The 21064-nt window shown below is 49.6% G+C and overlaps 1 protein-coding gene across 1 annotated transcript in view; it reads right to left on the bottom strand.

Moving 5' to 3' along the window:
• The window catches only part of Nuak1 (NUAK family kinase 1), a 64270-nt gene extending 48614 nt beyond the window's left edge, over positions 1-15656 (bottom strand). Inside the window, exon 1 of the mRNA XM_027930180.2 lies at positions 14532-15656. Within this exon, the coding sequence (XP_027785981.1) occupies positions 14532-14789 (258 nt within the window). The 5' untranslated portion in view covers positions 14790-15656. The remainder of the gene's footprint in view (positions 1-14531) is intronic.
• Between the last annotated feature and the right edge of the window lie 5408 nt (positions 15657-21064).

The following is a 21064-nucleotide window of genomic DNA, read 5'->3' as shown; positions in this document are numbered from 1 at the left end:
TTGGTTGAAATGCAGAAGACACCAGGTGTCCTAAGTCCCACCCCAGCTCTGCTGAATCAGACTTTCCAGGGCGAATGCCAAAGAAGATGCATTTAGTAACAGGTGTACCCCAGAAATTCACTTGTCCCCCCAGATTTACAAGCCCTCGGGCTGGATAGTCTCCTTGACTAGAGGACCCACATCTGTCTGCTCCTCACGTATGGATGGAGCCTTGCACAACAGAGGACACAGGTGCTCGACAATTGAGTTCAGAGTCGCCCAGTCATGGCTACTCTAAGAGTGTTCATTCCATTTTTCTGAAGGCCCACTGTGTGCCAGGCACGTACAAAGACTGAATCAGATGAATGAAATCAGACTTCATTCATTCACTCTAAAAATCACCATCAGGTGTATACAGCACCCATGCACTGCACTGGACACGGGAGACACAGCAACGTAACACCAGATGATGCTTAGAGATGCTCAAAAGTAGCAGCAGGTGCTACAGGCTTAATAAAACAGGGTAAGGGGGAACCCCCTGTCTTCATCAAACTCAGCACCAACCGTGGCTACGCCCAACAAACCTTCCTACAATAACAAAAATGACCTGCTCTGCATTATCCAATGGCAGCCACTGCTGCGTAGACTACCGGGCACTTAAAATGTGGCCAATGCAACCACAGAACTGAAGTTTTTCATTTCACTGAATGGTAATTGATTTTAATAGCCCTGTGTGTCCCTCTTAGACAGGTCAAGGGGCAGGAGGAAAGATGAGAATTGGAAACCAGAACACAAGACATTGGTGCCACGAGCTGGACGTCCAGAGCTCCACGCGCTATCAAATGCCTCTCACCCAATTACCAGATGCCCTAACGTCCTCTGGCTCTGAGAATTGGAAGAACAAGGTCAGGTACAAGGCATTGTTCTTGGGCTGGAATTTTTATAGCCCATGATCAGTTGGAAGTGGTATGCAGGCCGGCCAAGCCCCGGGGACTGCAGCTCAAGAACACTCCACCGTCAGCAGAGCCCGGCCCCAGCTGCCAGAGAGATCTCTTTCTCCCCCCATCACTTGCTGATGGTCATTTTGTCCTTGGCTAGAATGTCCCACTGGGCCCGAGATACCGAGCAGATTTTATGAGATTTCTTCGCTTCAAGCATAAGTACGGATACAAGCCTCCTAAATTCCACCGGAAAATTGGTGGCTAATCCAAACATTTCATAAAATTAGAGCTCATTGTGGGGCTGAAAAGAATTCAGACTGTGCGGCCACCAGAGAAATGCTAAATATTTGTTATAATTTTTTCCTTCATGAGCTGTTTTAAGAAGCAACTGCTTTTTCTGCTTCAAGCAAAGGGGGGGGGGGGAAGGAGTTTTTGTTTTTGTTTGGTTTTCTCTGTGGTTTGCAAAAAGCACCACCAGACAAAAAAGCGAGGAATCCTGACCAGCTCGCTAATCCTTCTGTAAGCGGGGATCAGAAACCTTCCCTGTCTCAGCTGCATCTTAATTTGTAAAAGTGGTATTTTTTTCTAGAAAAATGGGCCTTGGCTCCTTAATTTTTCTCCTTGGGCTTTAGCAGTAGAGTATTTTTAAGCTGAGATTTCGTGAGCCAAATGGACATGGCAAAAACTCGTGCATGCAAGTCACCAGTGTTTATTAATCAGGCACCGTTTTAGGTCCTCAGGATGCATCAGTAAGCAGAACTGATAGAACCCTGGCTCAGCCAGAATTCACCTTCTGCAGAGGAAGACAAGTGGAGGAGATTCAGCAAGTACCGTTTTGAAGCAATCTGGGGACAAGACATAAAGACTCCCAAAACCCAGTTTGTGGAAGAGGATGTAAAAGTAAGCTGCACAGGAGCAGAAACCTGGTCTGTCTCATCTCTCTGTCGCTATTGCCTGGGGCCAGCATCAGACACAGCAGGCGCTCAATAAATGAAGTCCATTTAACTTCTGATTGTTTTACTTATAATTCTTCGACCTGACAATGGTACAGAAGCAATAGGCGCTGAGTAGAAACCAGACTTTGAATTTGAAATTTGGATCTTTCCCCAGATAGTGATGTACACAGGGTCCTCTCTCGTGATACTGGGCAGTAGCAGCCCCCAGTCAGCCCCACGATCACCAGGGCAGGTGACCGACACTCATCCACATACTGTGTTGCTAAACTACGATGTTCGGGAGACTCAACATACTCAACACATTTATTATTTATTTATGGTGATTTCGACTACAATGAGTTTATCATCTTAAGCTGATGAATATCTATACTGTTGAATGAATAATGAATCCTACAACAAAAATCTATCCCAGAGCTGTCATCTAACAGATAAATGAGTTGAAGTCACAGAGGGACATCTTGACCAAGGTCACACAATTTAGGTTGTGGCAACACTGGGACCGTCTCCTGAGGACATTCTCCGACACACAGCACTCTGTGGCTACTGAACATTTTTTTCATTCTTATGGTGTGCCAGGCACAGATATAGGCACAGCAAGGTCATAAGTGAGTTTAAGATACAGCATGATTGGGATCTTGAGACTAAGTTCTCAAACCGCTATTTTCAGAAGCACAGAGACGGCTTCTCTGAGCTTTAACTCTGGGTTCATCAGATGCCTACCATTCCGAGAGGCCTTGGAGCCAGGGTCATGATCCTGAACTCCCAAGTCAGGCACAGCCTAGCCCTAAATCCTGGCTCTGTAACTTCAGACAAGCTACTGGCTCCCTCAAAACCTCTGCTTCCTCATCTGCAAAACGTCCATAGTAATCACGCAGGTTCAAAGGCGAGACAGCATACGAAAGAGTGAAGGGCTGGAGCTGTGGCTCAGTGGTACAGTGCTTGCCTCGAAAGCTCAAGGCCTGGGGTCCATCCCCAGCAACACACACACACACACACACACACACAGTCATCTGTGCAGTGCCTGGCACACACTCGGCACTCAATAAATGTCCCCTGCTATTAGGATTGTTAAAGGAAAGCCTCCTGCTCCTTCCTACACATCCAAGGTGGATGCTATGTGGTAAGTGAGAGTCCCCTTAACTCCTCTCTGCTCTAGGATTCCTGCTCCCAGAGCTTGCTGCAGCTCTTCCCTCCCCCCCCAACCCCAGCACTCCGCCTGTCTCTGCCTGGGAAACAGAGATCCACTAACCAAGACGCAGGCTGCGGCTTTCCCGGAGTGTGCCATGGCTGTCCCCAGAGTGCACCATCACTCTGAGGGCTCTGAGCTCACCAGAGAAAAGCTTAGCCTCCTCCCACCGACCACCTCTGCTACCCGAGGCAAGAGTTCACTTTCAAAGCTACCAAGAAGCACACAAGTAATTACGTTGCCTCAAGGACCTCAGGGACCATTTCAAAGTTTGCTGGCATCTCTTTTAACTGACACTGAGGAAGCCAAGGCTGCGTAATGGAGGTTTGACACCAAGTGATGAACTTCTGAGAGATTCAAAAAAGAAAAAAAAAAAAAAGGGGGGTGGGGGGTGGGGATCAGTCTCCTTAAATGGACCAGCAAGTAGAGTTAGTGAGGACCACAAGGACTGAGGGTCTAGAAACAGTGAGGGTTAGATGCACATTTTGGAATCAAGAGTTGGGTGAACTCCTTTGGGGCAGTGGCTGTTTCTTATTCTCAGTTGCCTCCCCCATGCCTAACGCAGTACCGGGCACCTGGGAGGAGCTCTATAAATATCTGAATAAATGTTGTTTAACCTGCTACCTGGAAGAGCCAGAAAGAACACTTGTCACAGGAAAAAAGGACAGAGATATTTCTACTCCTTGGTTGGGTTCCACCATCCCGAGTTGCAAACGCTGTGGCCCTGGGCCCAGTTCCCTTTTAGGATCATTCTAAGAGCCTGTGTAATGCTGCAGGCAAAGCCCTTAGCAGAGGCCCCGGTAAATACAGAGTGCTCAGTAAAGGAGTGGAAATAAATGAACTAGCCGAGTCTTCCCTATAAGGGAGACGGCCAGGGACACTAAGAGGGCCCCTCCTTAGTCTCTTCCTCATCCCTGGAGTCTCACCTCCTGTGTACCTGTTACCAGGGATCAAGGAGCCAAGCCCTCCCTGCATGAAGAATCCCCCCAGAATCACTGCTAAAACCATAGGGAGGATAATGGTTCCTGCCAGGAGATCTGAACATACAGCCAGAGCAGAGGCAGCCACGAGCCCCCGGCCTGACCGAGACCAGCTGCAAAGCCACCCTGAGCTCTAAGTGTCTAGGGACAGAGCAAAGATCCCTCCAGTAACCACAGCTCACATTCACTGAGAACTGGCTCCGAGTCAGGCACGGTCCTCAGCATGATGGGTCATGAACCCTGTGTCAGCACGGGAGACAAGGGCTACTTCACCAGCCTGTTTCACAGAGGGAAAAGGGAGGTGTCAGGAGTGCCACCATTTCCATCTCACAGCGGCAAGTTGAGAATGACCTCCTGGACGTGTTTAAGCAAGCCTAGGATGTCACTGGACTGAACCAGGGGTCAGGGAAGGCGGGACCCTCCCCTCACCTCTGCCACAGCACAGGGACCACAGACAGAGACCATGGGTACACTGGGAAAGCAGCTCTGGGAGCTGAAGTTGCTCCCTTCCACCCGCAAGGAGTCTTTCTGCCAAAAAACCAAGCAACAGGAAATGAAGTCTGCATTTCACCCATTCCGTTTTGCGAGTCCTGGGGTTCTCTTCCTGTGAGCTGGCGGGGCATGTCTCCGAGCATGTTTTGTCTCCGGCCCTCGACTTACAGGTGAAGCAAGAGCACTGGACACAGGGGCACCCGGATGAGCAGGCTGCCAGAGGCCTGGAGATGGCTGAGACCTGTCCTGCCTAGCCCAAGAGGGTTCCTTCCAAGAATAATGCTCACGGGGGTGGCCACACACTTTCCTTAGAACACCACACACACCTCACTGACCCACACAGTCACTCCCATTTCACAGATGAAGAAACTGAGTCATGGCTGTACCAGAGTACACAGGAGGCTCAAAGTGGGCTCAAATCCAGGCCCCACATGCTCCCTTTCCACTCACAGAGCGGACCATCTACTTTCCCACCACGATCTCATGGAAAAGTGGGACATGACCATCCTTGGGCAATCTGGGCAAAGCACACATGAGCTGGACCCAATTCACAGCACAATGACAACATCCATCAGGGATGCACTGTAGCTGGCTGCAGTCGAATGTCTGCGTGGCCCCTGAGCCACTTGAGTAAGGGAAGCTTGACACACAGAGGAGGGCACGGGCTTCGTCAGAGATGCTAAGTCAGAGAAGGGAGCAGCTCCCTTTTTTAACTGGGAAACTACCCTTCAGCCCCAAGATGAAAGTCGAGCCCAGCCCACTGGAAGGCCACCGCCACCAGCTCCTGACACGGAACGCACCACAGCCCCCTCTGAGCACCTTCCCACTGGAAACCTCAATGCCCCTCATGAAAGTAACCCAAGTGGAATTCTTTGCTCGAGCTTAAAAGGCAAATCGTGATGGTGTTTTTTCCAGACATACATTAACTCCGCACTCCAGCCGGTTTACAACTCTTAAAGCACTTGATTTACAACCCGGGGAGAAAGGCTGGGGAAAGCCTGCAGATGCCTTTTGCATCCAGAGGTTGCACATGCCGCAGAGCTGATCGCCAGGGCTTCTCAGATGGGGGCGGAAGGGCTGGAACCTCCAGAGGAAGACAGGCAAGTGTGGGAGCAGCCCAGCCTTGGGGGCTGCAGAGCAGCCACGGAGGGTGGGAGGCAGGCTGGGGACGGGCTCGGCCTCCCCCTCCTCTCCAGCCTTGCCTGGCGCAGAGAGTGACTGAGAGGCACCTGGGTGCATGCACGGTGAGCAGAGCCATGACCCAGGGAAAAGAGAACAGGAAGGAGCACGGGCCTTCCCTGCTGCCTCCCGCCTTCAGGGACTCTCCTTCTCCGGGCTGCTGATGCACACTTCCTGCAGGGGCCCGTTCATTCAGCCGTTCATTCATTCACTCTCACTGAGCACCCCCTCTACACCTAGCACCAGACCAGGCCAGGCTGCAGCGACCCGAGAGCCAGACAGCACCCTGCTTTCTTCCTAATGGGGGGGGGGGCATGGGAGAAAAGGTGGAGGGACACTGATACCGAGCTGGGGCAGAGGAATCAGGAAGGAAGGGTCTGGAAACCCGAGCAGGAGCAAATCCACACTCAGTCCCCATTCAAACCCATGGCAGGATTTTGACAGGGAGAGCCAAGAGCCACAGCGAGGTCATCAGATTCCCCACACTTTCCCCTCAAATCATACTACTAGCTCTCGTTTCAATAGCTTCTGTGCACCAGGCTCTGCACTGGAAGATTCCAAATCCTATTTCTGCAAGTGATTCCAATTGGTAGGATACTGGCAGGTGCCTTTTCTAAATGGGAAGATAGAATCTCGGAGAAAACAGTTTGCCCAGGGTCGGCAGCTACTCCGTAGAAAGGTGGACCATCTGTCTATTCTACAGTCAGGATTTCTCCTTCTGCACTTCATTTATCCACTCAAAATATTCATGATGTATTTGTCACACAGCCCCCAAATAAATTCTAGGTATCTTAATGGCAGGACTTGTCTTAATCCCCTCTCAAGTGTCCACACTCCTAAGCACATTGGTAAGCCTTCGTTAGGGACCCTGGTTAACTGCTAGCTTAGAAGAGAAGGTGCGCCAGGCCCCCCGGGGTGTGATGTCTTTCTTATGACAGAGCTTCTGCCATCGGTCTTAGTGACCAGGGTAGCTAAGAAGAGTGGAGAAAGGGTAGCCAGTTCAAGGAGTCCATGCACAAGGCACATGGCTGAGGGGCACAGGAATGGCATCAGCCCACAGGGCTGTCACAGAGCCACAAACCAGCCACTGGTCTGGAGGGCTGCTTTTTCAGCAGGACAGAGACTTTACAAATATACCCTCTTGCTAATTCAGACAATGGTGCCTTTTAGACTGGCCATGGTCCCAACAGCCTTTGCTGTATACCTACCATGTAGCAGAAACTAGACAACAGGCTTAGCCATACAGCCTCACTGAATCCTCCCAATAATCCATATAATAAGAGATGGATGAGAAAACAGAGGTAAAATATGGCCCAAGGTCACCCAGCTGTCAAGGGGTGGGATGAGGGGTTGATTCAGGTGCTCTGTTCCTGGCTCGCTCTCTCTCTCTCTCTCTCTCTCTCTCTCTCTCTCGACCAGGGCAAGCAAGATACTGCTTCTCACACAAAATGAGAGCTCTGTAGTCCACAGGATGGCATCTGGGGGGCTGTACGTCTTCTACTCTCACTCTTACCCCCTCCCTCACCCCCACTTTTTAAAAAAATATCAGCTTCACTGAGGTATAATCCATATATCATGCAAGTCACCCGATAAAGTGTAGAATTCAGGTGTTATTAGTCTATTCACAGGAGTGTGCAACCATTACCACACTCTTAAAATATTTTCATCACCCCAAAAAGAAAGGCATGCCCATTAGCAGCTAATCTCCATTTATTACCAAGTCCACCCCCAGGCCTGACAACCACTAATCTTATTTTCTGTCTCTATGGATTTTCCCATTTTAAACATTTCATAGAAATGGAATTGTATTATATGTTCTTTCGTGACTGATCTCTTTCACTTAGCGTAAGGTTTTCAAGGTTCATCTGTGTTGTAGCATGTATTAAGTACTTCATTTCTTTTCATTGCTAAATAACATTCCATAAATATTCCATAAGCAAATTATGCAATAGGTCATAAATAATATTCCCTAAGTAAAATGGACATACCACATTTTATGTATCCATTCATCGCTGATGGGCATTTGAGTAGCTCCTCCTTTGGGGCTCTTATGAATAACGACGGTCTAAACATTGTGCATGGGTTTCTATGCAGACACATGTTTGCATTCTCCTGGGCAGACCTAGGAGCGGAGCTGCCCAGCCCTGGTTTTAACATGCAGTTAAAAGTTTATCGAAGAGTCTCGCCATGAAGCCCACATCTGGCTGCTCTTGGGCCGTTTCCAGGGAATTTTATCAATTCAACCAGACTCCACTTGCGGTGGGTCATCTGGCCCAGCCCCTCCCATTCTGGGGCCTGGGATCTTCTCATTCCTGCACTCGCCAATGTCGTCTGGGCCAGGAAGATGATAAATGCATTCTGCTTTAAAGCAGATACTTCACAAATCATAACTTACAGATGCTCCAGGACTTTCATGTGGGAAAGACAAATGAGACTTCTGCTGTCTGATTCCGGAGCCACTGAGGACAGGAAGCTATGGCCAGAAATCCTACAAGCCCAGGATATACATCTCTCCCTAATGAATGCATGAGCAAGTGTAACAGAAAAGGAATTCGTGCAGGAAGGGTCTGCCTGTCTCTGCAGACCTTACCATGTAGCCCGCCATTCACTTCTGGCCTTGATCCTTCTTGCCAACAAACCCTCCCAGAGGTCAGGGATGATAACCTGCAGCCCTACACCTCCCACCACCTTCCCTTGCTCAGTTTATTCTCGTTAGTTCCATCCTACAAGGCTTTGTTGAGGACCTACTTTGTGCTTGGTACTGGCAAGGCGTTGATGGGAGGCGGCAATGTGGAAGGAGTTCAAGACAGCTAGACCTGGACTAACAAGGGAGATACCCTGCTCACCATCCCCTGCCTCCAGCTGCTTCCTAGTGGGTAGATGAAGACATCTCAGGGTAGTGGGTACATTTCTGTCTGCAGGCTAGGAGTGGACCCGTTCACCCCTGAAGCCCCCAAGGGATCCAAGGGTCAGAGGCTACCTGGGGAACAAAGAATGTAGTGTGCATCCAGGTGCAGCGCACCCTGGCCCGACTCATGAAATCACGCTCGGGGTCCAACAAGCAGTCAGCTTGCCAGAGCCAGACTGTCTCTCTCCTCTAATTTGCTCCTGATCCTTATCTTCTCACACCTCAACTATTGTGAAAACCTCCTTGCTCCAAGCCAGCACCCCAAACCAACGGGCACGGAGCCCTGCTGTGATCAGAACCCAGCTCAGGGCACCTCCAGAGGGGTCAAGTCTCTGTGTTTACATGCCCGGGTCCCAACCCTGGCTCTGCTGCTGCGTGGAATCTTGGGCAAGCTAGTTAACCTCTCTGGAGTTCAGTTGTTCATCTGAAAAAGGGGATGAAAACAGAATTGCTACAAGGACTCCATTAGTTCATATATACCCACATGCCATAAGCTCTTGAAGACTGTTAGCTGTTATCATCATCATCATCATCATCACCATCATCATACTGCCTCCATCCTACCTCACCAAACTGGCCTCCCACTGCCTCCCAGCACTGCACACCCATGGGCCTCCTCCCCTTTCCCACACACATGCATGAACCTGACCTCTGCCTAAAGCACCCCACATTTCAGTCTCCTGAAACCCAAACCAAGGGTTGTCTTCAACCTCCTCTCAGCTGGTGGAGAAATCCCCTCCCTATTCATCCGTCTGTCATCCTCTACATCCTCTTTCTGAGCACCAACAAAAACCCACCCCAGAAAAGAATCACCCTTGGCCGCTCTTCAGGCATCACTGGCAAAGTACCTGCCCGACTTTAGAGGTCACCAGCTGAGTGGCACAAGGAGGGTCTCCATTTCTCTAGCAGCAATGGCTTTCCCAAAATACAGGCCTGCTGGGCACCATCCAGTTGTGTGACACTCAGCAAATCCGCTAGCCTCCCGATGGGTCATATCTCCCATCTGTAAAATGGACCTAATCGGAGTGCACACCTCAAGGGCGAGGGCTCAATGAGGGGAAATGCCTGTAGAGCATTTCGCACTGCGTGACACACCTGAGCTAAAAATATCAGCTGGTAGAAACCACAGAAGCTTAAAAGCCTGCGAAGGCGCAGGGTCAACTCAATCCCGGGAACTAAGCTTCAAGGCATCACACTCCAACCTGAAAACCACCTGGAATGATCGCATCCTTTATGGAAGAGTTATTCCCAGCCTGGTGACCACTTACTCTTTCTCTTCCACTGGACACTAAGCTCCTTGGGTCCTACGTGTATCTATGTCTCCACCTTTATCAAGGTGATTGGCATTGGCACCTGGCAGACGGACATAAATCTTTGTCGAATGAATGAAAATTTGTCCAGTATCTGTAGGTACATCTTTGCAACTAGATTATAAATTCTTTAGGAGCTAGGTCCATGTCTTGCTTTAGTAAAGATTTATTAAATGAATGACAGAAAAATTCCAATCCATGAATCAAGTAACTTCAACCCAGCTCAGTCACTTACCAGCTGTGCCACCTTGGATAATAAACTTCTGTGCCTCGTGTTTCCCACCATGAGGATGAGAAGTTTGGATGATACATTTGCCAAGGTCCCTAACACTCTGAAATTGGGTTTGGGCCTTAGCTGCAAAATGGTACCTCAGCCACCGTGCATATGATGGCCACACACCCATGGCTGAGCAGGTCAACTTTGCTTCTCTGATCTCCAGTTTTCTATCACTAGGCTATGAATAGCTTTGGGTCAATGCTTAAAATACTCACTTTTGGTCAACTCACCTGGCTTGCGAGGTGAGGATGTCCTATTATCCTAAGCTAGTTCTCTGGTGGCTGGAAGCACTCTGGTAGACAAGGACACCCTCTGCCCACCAGTCCTGCCCCTCCCATCCCAGAGACCATGCCTCCAGCTCAGGCACACCGTGTACTGCCACACACCAGGTAAACTGGTGTGGGGAGAAAGTTCACCTTGACCTTGGGCACTGAGGCAACCACATGACACCTCTCCCCAAAAGGTAGGGTGGGTTTGGGTTTGGAGTTTGGGGCAGTGCTTTGTGCAACCTGAAGGTCCAAGAAATTTGGCTCAAAGAAAGCACATGCCACAAGATGACACAGAGGTTCACCCACAGCCCTGCCCAAAACTGTATCAAAACAAAGCTTGTGCAATAGTTGAAGCCGAAATTCAAGACTTCAGGAACATGTTCAGATCCTATCCAAATCTCACTGTTTCACCTTCCTTTGTGTGCACCTCCCTAATTAATCCAGCCTGTTAGTTTAATACCCCTGAGAAGGTGATTATCTCCCCTACCCCCTCCCCATGACAAAAGGCTAATTGTCCAAAGCATCCTGTCTCTCTGATGGCCTTGAAATCTTGAGGGGGGGAACCCTACTAGAAAGAGGAACTAAAATGGTTCATTTCCCCCTTTTGAGGCTTTATATAGATTATTTTATTCAACTCTCATAAGTCCAAGAAGTTGGTACTATTAACGGCCCACTTAACGGATGAGGAAGCTGAGGTTTCAAAGACACACAGCTTGCCTAAAGTCATAAAGCTAGAAAGAATCAGGTGAAGGCTTGAATGCATGCCAGGGCTTTTAGATTTTTTGCAAGAGTGCCTTGATGTTGGACTCAATAATCACAACCCACTCTGAGTCCTTGTGTCATGAATGTGCTTAAACAGTGGCTGCAAGACCGCATCTGGGGATGTGAAGGGGTGCTACTTGGACGGGGAGGGCTGAACCAATCGACTCCAAGCTCCTGACTCTGCAACTCTCTTCAGAACTGTATTTCAGAGAACATAGAAAGTGATGCTGGGTCTTGGTGTGCTTTATTCAGAAGGCCCTTCCAGATGTACCATCAAAGCAACTACATTCTAGCCTGGCACGGTGGCGCACGCCTATAATCCCAGTGGCTCAGGAGGCTGAGACAGGAGGATTGCGAGTTTAAAGCCAGCCTCGGCAAAAGCGAGGCTCTAAGCAACTCGGTGAGACCCTGTCTCTAAATAAAATACAAAATAGGGCTGGGGATGCAGCTCAGTGGTTGAGTGCCTCTGAGTTCAATCCCTGGTACCCCGCCCCCCCCATAATAAAAGGCAACAATATTCTCATGTTTAAAAAAAAAAAGTCTCTCCTTTCTGAGCAGGGGCCCTGCTTTCGACAAGAATGTTGGCGATCCCCAGCACCTGACTCATTGGCAAGACAGGTTAGAACCACTGCCCCTTCTGAGAAAGGTTTTAAAAGACATTACATCAGCATCGTGCCCAGAGACGGAATAGGCAGATTTAAGACCACACTCTCTCAAGGCTCTTCGACTGAACCTTAAGAGCAAGTTGTGATATTTCATGCATCCCTAGAACCAGAAGAAAACTCCATGTTCATACATTGGACAAAATTTCTTGCTGCTCCTGACAGATTCTGCATCACTGGGCACTGAATGGGCAGAACAACTTAATAAGTGATTTTCTTTGTTTGTTTGTGTGTTTCGTATTATTTTCTGTTCAGCCAAGCACAGAAAATTTTCCACCTGACAATTCTTGTTTCTCACTTCAGTTCTTGCACCATCTGTGAGCAGTGTGCTCAGGAGGGGGAGGACTTGGGTCCAAGGCTTTCCCTCTCCAAACCTCAGTCTTCCCATCTGTTAAATGCAAGGTGTTCATCAGAGAATCTTGCTCAGCTATCCGGAAAAAAAAACAGTCCCATGGATAAATGAAGCAGTTTGGGGACTGCCAGTTTCTGGGACTGTATCTGCTGCCAGCTTCAAAATCTTTACATAATTTTTGAGTAAAACAAGAGATTTAGCTGAAATTAATAGCACGATGGAAAAGTCAACTAGGGCTGCGCAGTAAGGGCTCCCTCATCTTCCAGCTGAGAAAAGAGCCTCTATCGTTCTCAGGGCTCCCCCTAGTGGCCATGAGACAAAAATCCTGGAGGAATGCTCACAGTTTCTGCAAACAAAAAGCAAGACACCCACCAAAAGAGAAAGACAGGCTCCTGCCTACTGATGCAAATCCTTTTGCTCTAACTTAGTCTGTGGATCAGATAGCTAGAAGAACGCGTGACAGGAAGCCCCAGGGAAGCTCGGGAAGGCGTCTGCCATAAGACAGGTTTGCATTCTTTCAAAGAGTGCAGACTCCCTAGCTCTTGGGTGTTGGGGTCCCTTCACAGATCCCAGACACACCCTTCCCAACCAACCCCTCACATTCTCACATCCTCAACCTGCACCTCGAACTGCATCTGTTTTTCATTATCATGCTTTCCAACTTCCTAGTGCAATTCTTCAACAGCTATTAAGACAACACAAGCAAAGAACTAAGCTTAGTTTTTGCTTATTCAACATCCAGCCTGGGGAATATCACCTCAGAAGAAAAGCATGAATGAAGTGCGCATTTCTCAGTCTCTTCTACGAAGTTCTTCAAAGGACATCTTCCCAACCATATCCTCTTTAGGATTTTCAACCTGCAAAAATGGTGCCTGGGCAGAGTAAAGTTTCAACTTGCATGCCACAATTCATTTATTAAAGAGGAAGCTTTTTTAAAAAAGGACACCATCCTGAATTTCCAATTAATCAATAATAGACTTTGTTTTAAGTTATAAGATTAAGTTGTATTGACACAAATTGCAAATCTGAGAAATGAAGGAGTTATCCAGGCATCCAGATATTTGAGAATTTAAGGGCTGGACCTTGCTGATTAGTAGCCTTTTTTTTTTTTTCCCAGCAGAACTGTCCCTATACAAATGCAAAAGGAAAATGTCAACACTGGCACTTCAGTTGATAGCTCATTTTGCTTTCCCTGTGACCATCTGTTAGATTTATTATCGACCCTGGGCCTTGAAACACCCCCAAAAGTGCACATAAGGAGCCTCATAATTAGTTTCTGACTTTGGCCCTAAATCGATTAAAATTACATCTGATCTGCTTTAAATCAAAGAACCATGTTAATGTTCTGCCACACACCACACAAAATCTTTCTGCAACAGTCAGTCACTTTGAACCCAACTCTCTAGCCACAAGCCGTGTGGATTTCAAGGGCCTGTTCTGCAGAAAGGAAAAATGACAACAAACCAAGACAGGGACAAAACGAAGGCACTCAAAGCACTTCTCGGAGCTGTGCAAATGGTGCTGGTACCCTGGCAAGGTTTCAGCTGTCACAGGGCAGCTGGCCAGACCCCTTAAGCAATTTAGTAGTCCTGAGGTCAGGACCTGAAACACAAGGGAGCCCGCGGCACTACTCAGTGCTGCATCTGAATGGCTACCATGCCAGGGGCATTTCAGTCTTCCCAGAAGTCACGATGCAAACTGTCACAATCCTCAGGCATGCAGTAGCAGCCTTCATTTCTGCTTCCTAACCTTCTCTCTTAAAAAACAGGCAGGAGTTTGCCCTCCTTTGCAGGGACAGCATCGGGTGATGGGGAATCAGTGGAGGGATGCAGAGTCTGTGGGTAAACGGGGCAGGGGGGCGGGGGGACAGGGAGACAACTATAGGACATAGACTTGAGGGACCAGCTCTGGGCTGAGTAGGATAAGTCTTTCTGAGTAATAAGACATTCGGGGGCATGATCTGATATGTCCGGCGGGGCAGACCCTACTGTCCAAAACTGCAAACTGTTCACATATCCTAGCCACTACTTTGCTGTTTGGATAAAAGGGGAGAACACCCCAAAATATGTGCAGAAAGGATGTAACAAGTGTTTCAAGAGAGACACGCCTGAGTCACGGGGTCCCGGGAGGAAAATGAAGAGTCTGTCTGCGGGACCCTCAAGAAGCCCCCTCTTGGCAGGAGAGCCCCAGCGCCCACAGATTCCCGCCCCGCACGCCCTTGGTCTGCAGCTGCAAGAAGCCAGCGCCCCCCCCCCCCCCCGGGAACATCCCCACTCACCACTCGGCCAGAAAATCTCTCGGTGGCCCTCTTGACTTTGCCGTAGGTGCCTTTGCCCAGGGTCTCCTGAAGCTCATAGCGGTGCTTTAAGTTGTGCTTGTGATGATGCCGCTTCACCCCGTGCGGTTTCCTGGGCTCCGGGGCCGCAGCCACCGCGGGAGCTGCAGTTGCCCCGGCCGCCGCCTCGGGCGGAGAACCCGGCGCCCCCAGCCCCAGGTCGGGGCCGTCCCCAGCCGCGGGCGCAGCGGCCCCTTCCATGTCCAAAAGCCGGGCTGCAGAGGGCAGGACCCGGCACAACGCTCGGGGTGTCGGGGTCCCCGCAGTGGGAAACCGGGGTGCGCTCAAGGCCGCCCCCGCAGCATTGGCGAGGCGGCCCGCTCCCGCTAAGGCTGCGGCTGGGTCACTGGCGGCGGCGGGGACTGCACATCTGGCGCCCCCGGCGCGCACGGTCGGCGCACCGCCCCCCGGCCGCGGCGAGCTGCGGAGCGTCGAGCGAGGAGGCGGCGGTGGCAGGGAGGCGGTGGTGTTTGCAGGAGGGAGGGGAGAGGGGTGGCTCTGAGCGCAGGAGGGGGAGTGTTATGTGGGGCGCCGCGCCCCCCCAACTCCTCCCTGGGCGGACGCGCAGACGGGGCGGGGGCGGGGGCGGCGCGCTCCGCGGCCCCGGGGGAGGGGAGCGAGGGGCGGCGCGGCCCGCGCTTCCCCACCTCCCCGCCGCCACCGGCCCGGCCACCCCGGGCTGGGAGGGGGTTGGATGCCTGTCGCGACTCGCCCTTTGTGCGGCGCGGCGCAGGCCACGGCGGCAGCCGGGGGTCTTTGTCCTCGGCCGGCCGGGGGGACCGGGGGATCCCAGCCGGGGCGCCCCCTCCCCGGGCGCTCCCGGGCTCACCCACTGCAGCTACTGCGGGCCCTCCGGCCCGGCCGCCGCCGCTGCAGCCTCCGGCTCGGGCCGCTCGGCCTCCGCTCCTGTAGGCGGCGGGGCGGCGGCGGCTCGCGGAGCCCGGGACCCGGGAGGCTAGCGCGCACCCAGCCGGGGGCCGCCGGCGCCCGCTCGCGGTCCGGCCAGGGGCTCCACGGGCCCGGGCGCCTCTTCATTTTCTTTTTGGTGTCGCGGCGGCCGCCAGGCCGGAGCTGGGCTGGGGGAGGGGCGCGGCGGTGTTGGGTTTCAGGCGGTGAGTCAGGCCCCCCCGCCGCCCGGGCTGGCACCCCCGCCCGCCGGCCCCCACCTCCGTCCTGCGGGGGCCACTGCGCGCCCTGGAAAACCCCAGGAGGGGCGCTTCGGCCCGAAGAAAGGCGGAGTCGGGACGAAGGGAGGCTACGAGGCTGCACCCGGGGCCCTCCAACACCGTCCAGGACTCCGGCGGGCACAGCCAATTGGGAGGGTAGCAGAGTTGGGGGTGTGGAAGAAATGGGGCGCTCAAGGCACGGAGACGAAGCTGGATCCGCGTAGAGGCCCACCCTGCCGCGAAGCAGCCATCAGCAGTGGACTAATCAGGGACCTGGGATGGATCAGGGGCCTGGGCCTGCAGAGCATCCCCTTTGCCTCGCAAAAGGCGACTTGCAGGCCTCTTGATCTTGGCCCCCAAGGAGCCTTGGGAGTTTTCCTTTAACTGGAAGGGCCACATCCACGTGATGGCGACAGCAACCGTACCCCACCAGGTGAGGGTCAGTCAGGAACCCTCCAGCCATGGGAGCTGTCCCGGTTCTCCAAAGAGGAGGCAAGGGAAAAATCAGGAAGAAGGCAAGGGGGAAAAAAGGCGTGGGTTTTTTTGTTGTTATTGTTGTTGTTTTAATAAATGGTGCAAGAGCGGTGCGTTCTGCAAATCCCTGGCAATTCTTTACTTTTCCACCAGTGAACGCCCTGGAGCTTCCTCTTCATCTCCCAGGTTCATCCCTTCCTCCGCATTCCTGCTGTCTTCACTCCTGTCTACCCCTTATCACCTTACACTGGACTCCCCTGGGCTCTGGCAACAGCCTGCCCTCCCCGGAACCTCCTCCCCGGAAACTCCTCCCTGCAGCCCTAGTAATGGCCCAAAACACCCCAGTCATATCTCCACACACGTGCCTCTGCTGCATTCTAGCAATCTGTCCAAACTTTATTTCCACTGATGCTTGACGTTAAACCCCTCTGCCCCTTCCTGTCTTCCCTAAGAGCTACCACATAATACATAGGCAAAGTTAATGTTTATTCAAATCTATTCTGTCCACCACACTTGCAGGGCCTCTCTGCCCCCATCCTAAACTGTTTCTGCCTTTTTTCCCAGTGCCTGGGATGAAATGTTTTACCACTGATTTATACTCTCACCCACCCCTGTGTTCTGGTTTTATACAAATAACTGTGCATGTAAATTCAAGAATCAAGTAAGTGATATGCAGAGTGAGTCCTGGTTCCCAGTGAATTGACTGCATGACCTTGGGCAAATGACTTAACCTCTCAAAGCCTCAGTTTCCTCTTCTTAAAACAGAAATTACCTGATAGGTTTTTCAGGTAAACACATCGCTTCTGCAGTAGTAATTAAAATTGTTCACCGAGTATCTTCTGTTCTTTTCCTTCCCCTGAGATATGGTAGAAATCTACTATCCCAACCCACTTCAGATTAGATGTGGCCATATGACTTGCGGAGGTCAGTAGAATGAAGGCACAAGTAATTGTGCTTTTTCCACATGGAGACTTCAGAGTTAGGTTGTATACAACCAGAGATATGAAAAATTGTGCTCTGTATGTGTAATAAGAATTGTAATGCATTCTGCTGTCTTATATAAATGTTTAAAAAGGAAGAAAAAACTTCTTTTCTCTTTTCTGATCTTGACTATCAGGGGAGTGCAGAGTTAGAGAGCCTGGGTGTCTAGGTAAAGGTGGTAGAACACTGCCAGGTAGCTTGTATTAGAAAAGTCGGGTGAGTAAAGATTAACCTTTTCTCATATTAAACCAGTGAATTTAATGGGTGTTTGTTACAGCGGCATAACCTAATTGATACTTCCAAGTGCAAAGGACTTAATCCATGTCTGTTGATAGACTGCACCTATCCTATGCTGGTACCATTTTATGACAATCCCTCCTCTGTAAGGTAGCTGTTATAATTCCTATATTCAGTTGGGGAAATCATATCAGAAAGGCCTAGTACTTTGCAGCACCAGGATCAAAACCCTACCTATCCAGTTCCAAAATTCTTGCTCACCCTGACTTCCAAACATGCCAGGCCACCTCTCCTTAAATGGGAAGGATGAAAAAACACCCAGTACAATGCCTGGCATGCAGTCATGCCCAAGCCCTGAGACTTCCTCTCCAGCCAGAATTCCTACAGCATTGATAATTTGAACCACTCTCCTCCAGCATGATGTTATCATGCATTGTGTGAGTGTTTTCACACAGAGAAAGCATTTCCTCCAACCAGGGCCCAGGCTCCTTGGTTAAAAGTGTGAGTTTCAGAGTCACACGAAGTGGATTTAAATCCCTGTTCCACCACTTTCTCTGAGGATCTTGGACAATTATTTTTTCCACTCTGTCTCAGTTTTTTCATTTGTAGATGATGATAACAATATATGTGTCATTGGCTGGGGTCACCATATGTTTCACAGGGTTGGTGTGGAGTTTAAGGGGTCTAACACACTTGATGAATCACAGTTGTTAATATTATTTCTTTTCTTCCACAGCTCCTAGAATTCTGAGCAATTACAAGCAATTCAATCATGCTGCTTGGTTAGACTCTGATTTCTGGTTTTGTGCTGAATACAGGAAAGAAGTTGTAACATCTGCACTTGGAAGCATAACATCCACACTATCCTACATCTTACATTTTACATAAGGCTCATTACCTGTCCTTGATTACATTTGATATTTCAAATCGATTTAAAAGAAAGGTGTGTTTGCTTTCTTGAGAAATCTTTGTTCGGGAAACATATTAATGCCGTTTATCCACCTATACATACTACCTCTAACCATCAGGAAACTGCAAGGTGGGTGTTACGATTCCCATTTCATTCTTGAGAAAACTGAGTTTCAAAAAAGTTAAGTAAGTTGCCGTGGTCAGACAGTACCTGCCTGCATCAGGATTTGAACCTGTGTCTCTGATCCTAAAGCTTTGCTCTGACCTCTATTCCAAGCTGCCTATCATTTCAAGGCTTGTGCAGTAATGCCCATGCTTTGCTTGATACTGTTCTTCCATCTTTCTAGATGAGGTTTGGAACATTACCCTAGATGATGACATTTCTAACTTGATGTTGTGTCGTGGGCAAGGTCACATTAAACAACAATCAGACCACGCATATTCTTCACTGTGGCAAAAGAAAGCTAATTGTCCACCAAAGACTCATGTTCCTCCATCAATAGGGAGCTGACAGCTCCTCAGCCAGAAATATAGTTCCCAGCCTCTCTTGCGGCCAAATGGGCCATGTCACTGGTTCCGGCTAGAGGAACATGAGCATAAGTGAGACCAGGCTGTTTAAAAAGTTCTATGCCTTCTCCACCTTCCTCAGCTGGAAACAGAGGACTCCAAGTCCCCAGGGGATCGTGAAGCTAAAGGTAGAAGAAACGTGGGTCCCTACATCACCTTGAAGAATGATACCATTCTCTGACCAGGACATTGTACTGGTATATGAGCAGAAATCAACTTCTGTTTCCTTAAGTCTCTGAAATTAGAGGTTCTATGTGTTATTACACAAGTGCTGCCATAACTAACACACACAGCTTACATTAAGTCTGTACTACACATGAAATTGGAAGTGGAAAACTGTAGCGACCCCATGAACAATGAGAACCAAAAATGATGTTTTTATATTTTCGATCCTCTTGTTTCAAGGGAAAGTCGATTACAGAGGGCAGGGTCAGGTTTTCCTTGAATTTTTCCAGTGTTTCATGTACCAAAGATCAAATAAGAGGAATATCCAACACTCTTATTGAAACAGTACAAAACAAATTTACTCATTCCATAATATTTTCCTATTCTGTGCCAGGCATTGGAGACCAAGGGTGTGCTGGCACAGTAAAGGACTGTCTCCTCTTCCTGAAATGCCATTGTACTAAGTCCAGTCCATAGCATTCAACTGGCCTCCAGCCTCCAAACTTGGGAGAAACCAGGCTACTTGAAGATGGACTCCTACAGTTTGGATTTTAAGTACTGCCCAAGGCCCAGGTGTTAAAGGTCCAGCGCCCAGTGCAGTACTCTTAGGAGGTGGTGGGACCTTTAAGAGGTGGGGCCTAGCGGGAAGTCAGTTGCTGGGGGGGGGGGTCCTCGAAGGGGATTGTGGGAACCCAGTCTCTTCCTCACCCCTTCCTATCCAGGGCCTGAAATGAGCAGCTTTTTGTTCAACCAGGAGCTCCTCACCTTGATGTGCTGCTTCATCCAAGGCCCAGAAGCAACAGGGCTGATCAGTCATAGTCGGAAACCTCCAAAACTGAGCCAAGATAAAGGTTTTCCCTTGATAACTTTATTATTATCTCACACATATTTTTCCTGTAATGAAAACCTAACACAAGGACTACATTAGCTAATGCCCTCCCTGCAAAAAAAAAAAAAAAAAAAAGTACTTAGAACAGCAAGAGATGCAACAGCACCCAATAATGGCAGCTGTCAAGACCTTTTACTACCTCTCCCCTGGAATGATTTCATGTATGAAAGGATAAACGAAAAAGTCTTCACAGGTTTGATAGGTGACATCAGGAAACAGAAGAACAGGTTGAGAAATACAGAATCTAAAATGCTCCAAAATCTGACACTCTGTGAGGACCAACACGATGCTACAAAGGGAAACTCTGTTCCATGCACAAAATGATTTAAAATACTACGCACAATGACCGACAGGCTCTGTGTAGAATACGTATGTGAAATGTGAAGGAACTGCATGCTTCTACGTAAGCTATCTCAAGATAGCTTATTATGTACAAAATATTCCAAAATCTAAAAAAGTTGGAAACCGGAAATACTTCTCGTTCCAAGAATTTTATTAATAGAATTGGTGTCACCTACCAGGATTCCACTGAAATAACCCAGACTAAGTTTTCCTGCCACTTATGTCCTTCATTTAGTAATTGTGATGGCAGAGGGGTCCCCTGGGGAAGAGCATCCATTGGGGTATCCACCATAGTAGGGGGACAACCAGTGGGAGAGGAGATGATCTGTACGACCCTCCAACACTGACATTCTTGATTCCTTTTGGAGATTTCAGCTCTAAGTTCCTTGCACGTTCCTTCTTTTCCTCCTTCCTTTGTGTACATGTGAAGGGGGCGGGGCAACGGGATGACTGGCCCCCCTTCCATCCACCTTGTTTTCTCTGCCCTGAACTTCAAACTGAAAAACAAGATAGCTTCCTCCTAAGGGAAGGAACAACAAGGGTTCATGAGGAGACTTTATTATTCAAAAAAGAAACTGAAATGTGATAAATTCCCATCAACCGGGAAAGCACTGGCAGGACTCCAGAACAGAAAACAACAACCCGGTGCCACCCTGGGAAGAGTGGCCCCCAGAAAGTCCCCAGAGTGGATAGATCACGTGCAGGATGTTCTGGGCCACGTGGGAGGAGACCTCCAATCGACTGCA

The sequence above is a fragment of the Marmota flaviventris genome, chromosome 3 (genome assembly GCF_047511675.1).
Source record: "Marmota flaviventris isolate mMarFla1 chromosome 3, mMarFla1.hap1, whole genome shotgun sequence".
NCBI lineage: Eukaryota > Metazoa > Chordata > Mammalia > Rodentia > Sciuridae > Marmota > Marmota flaviventris.
Note: the sequence above shows the minus strand (reverse complement) of the source record. Positions and strands in the feature narration are given on the sequence as shown.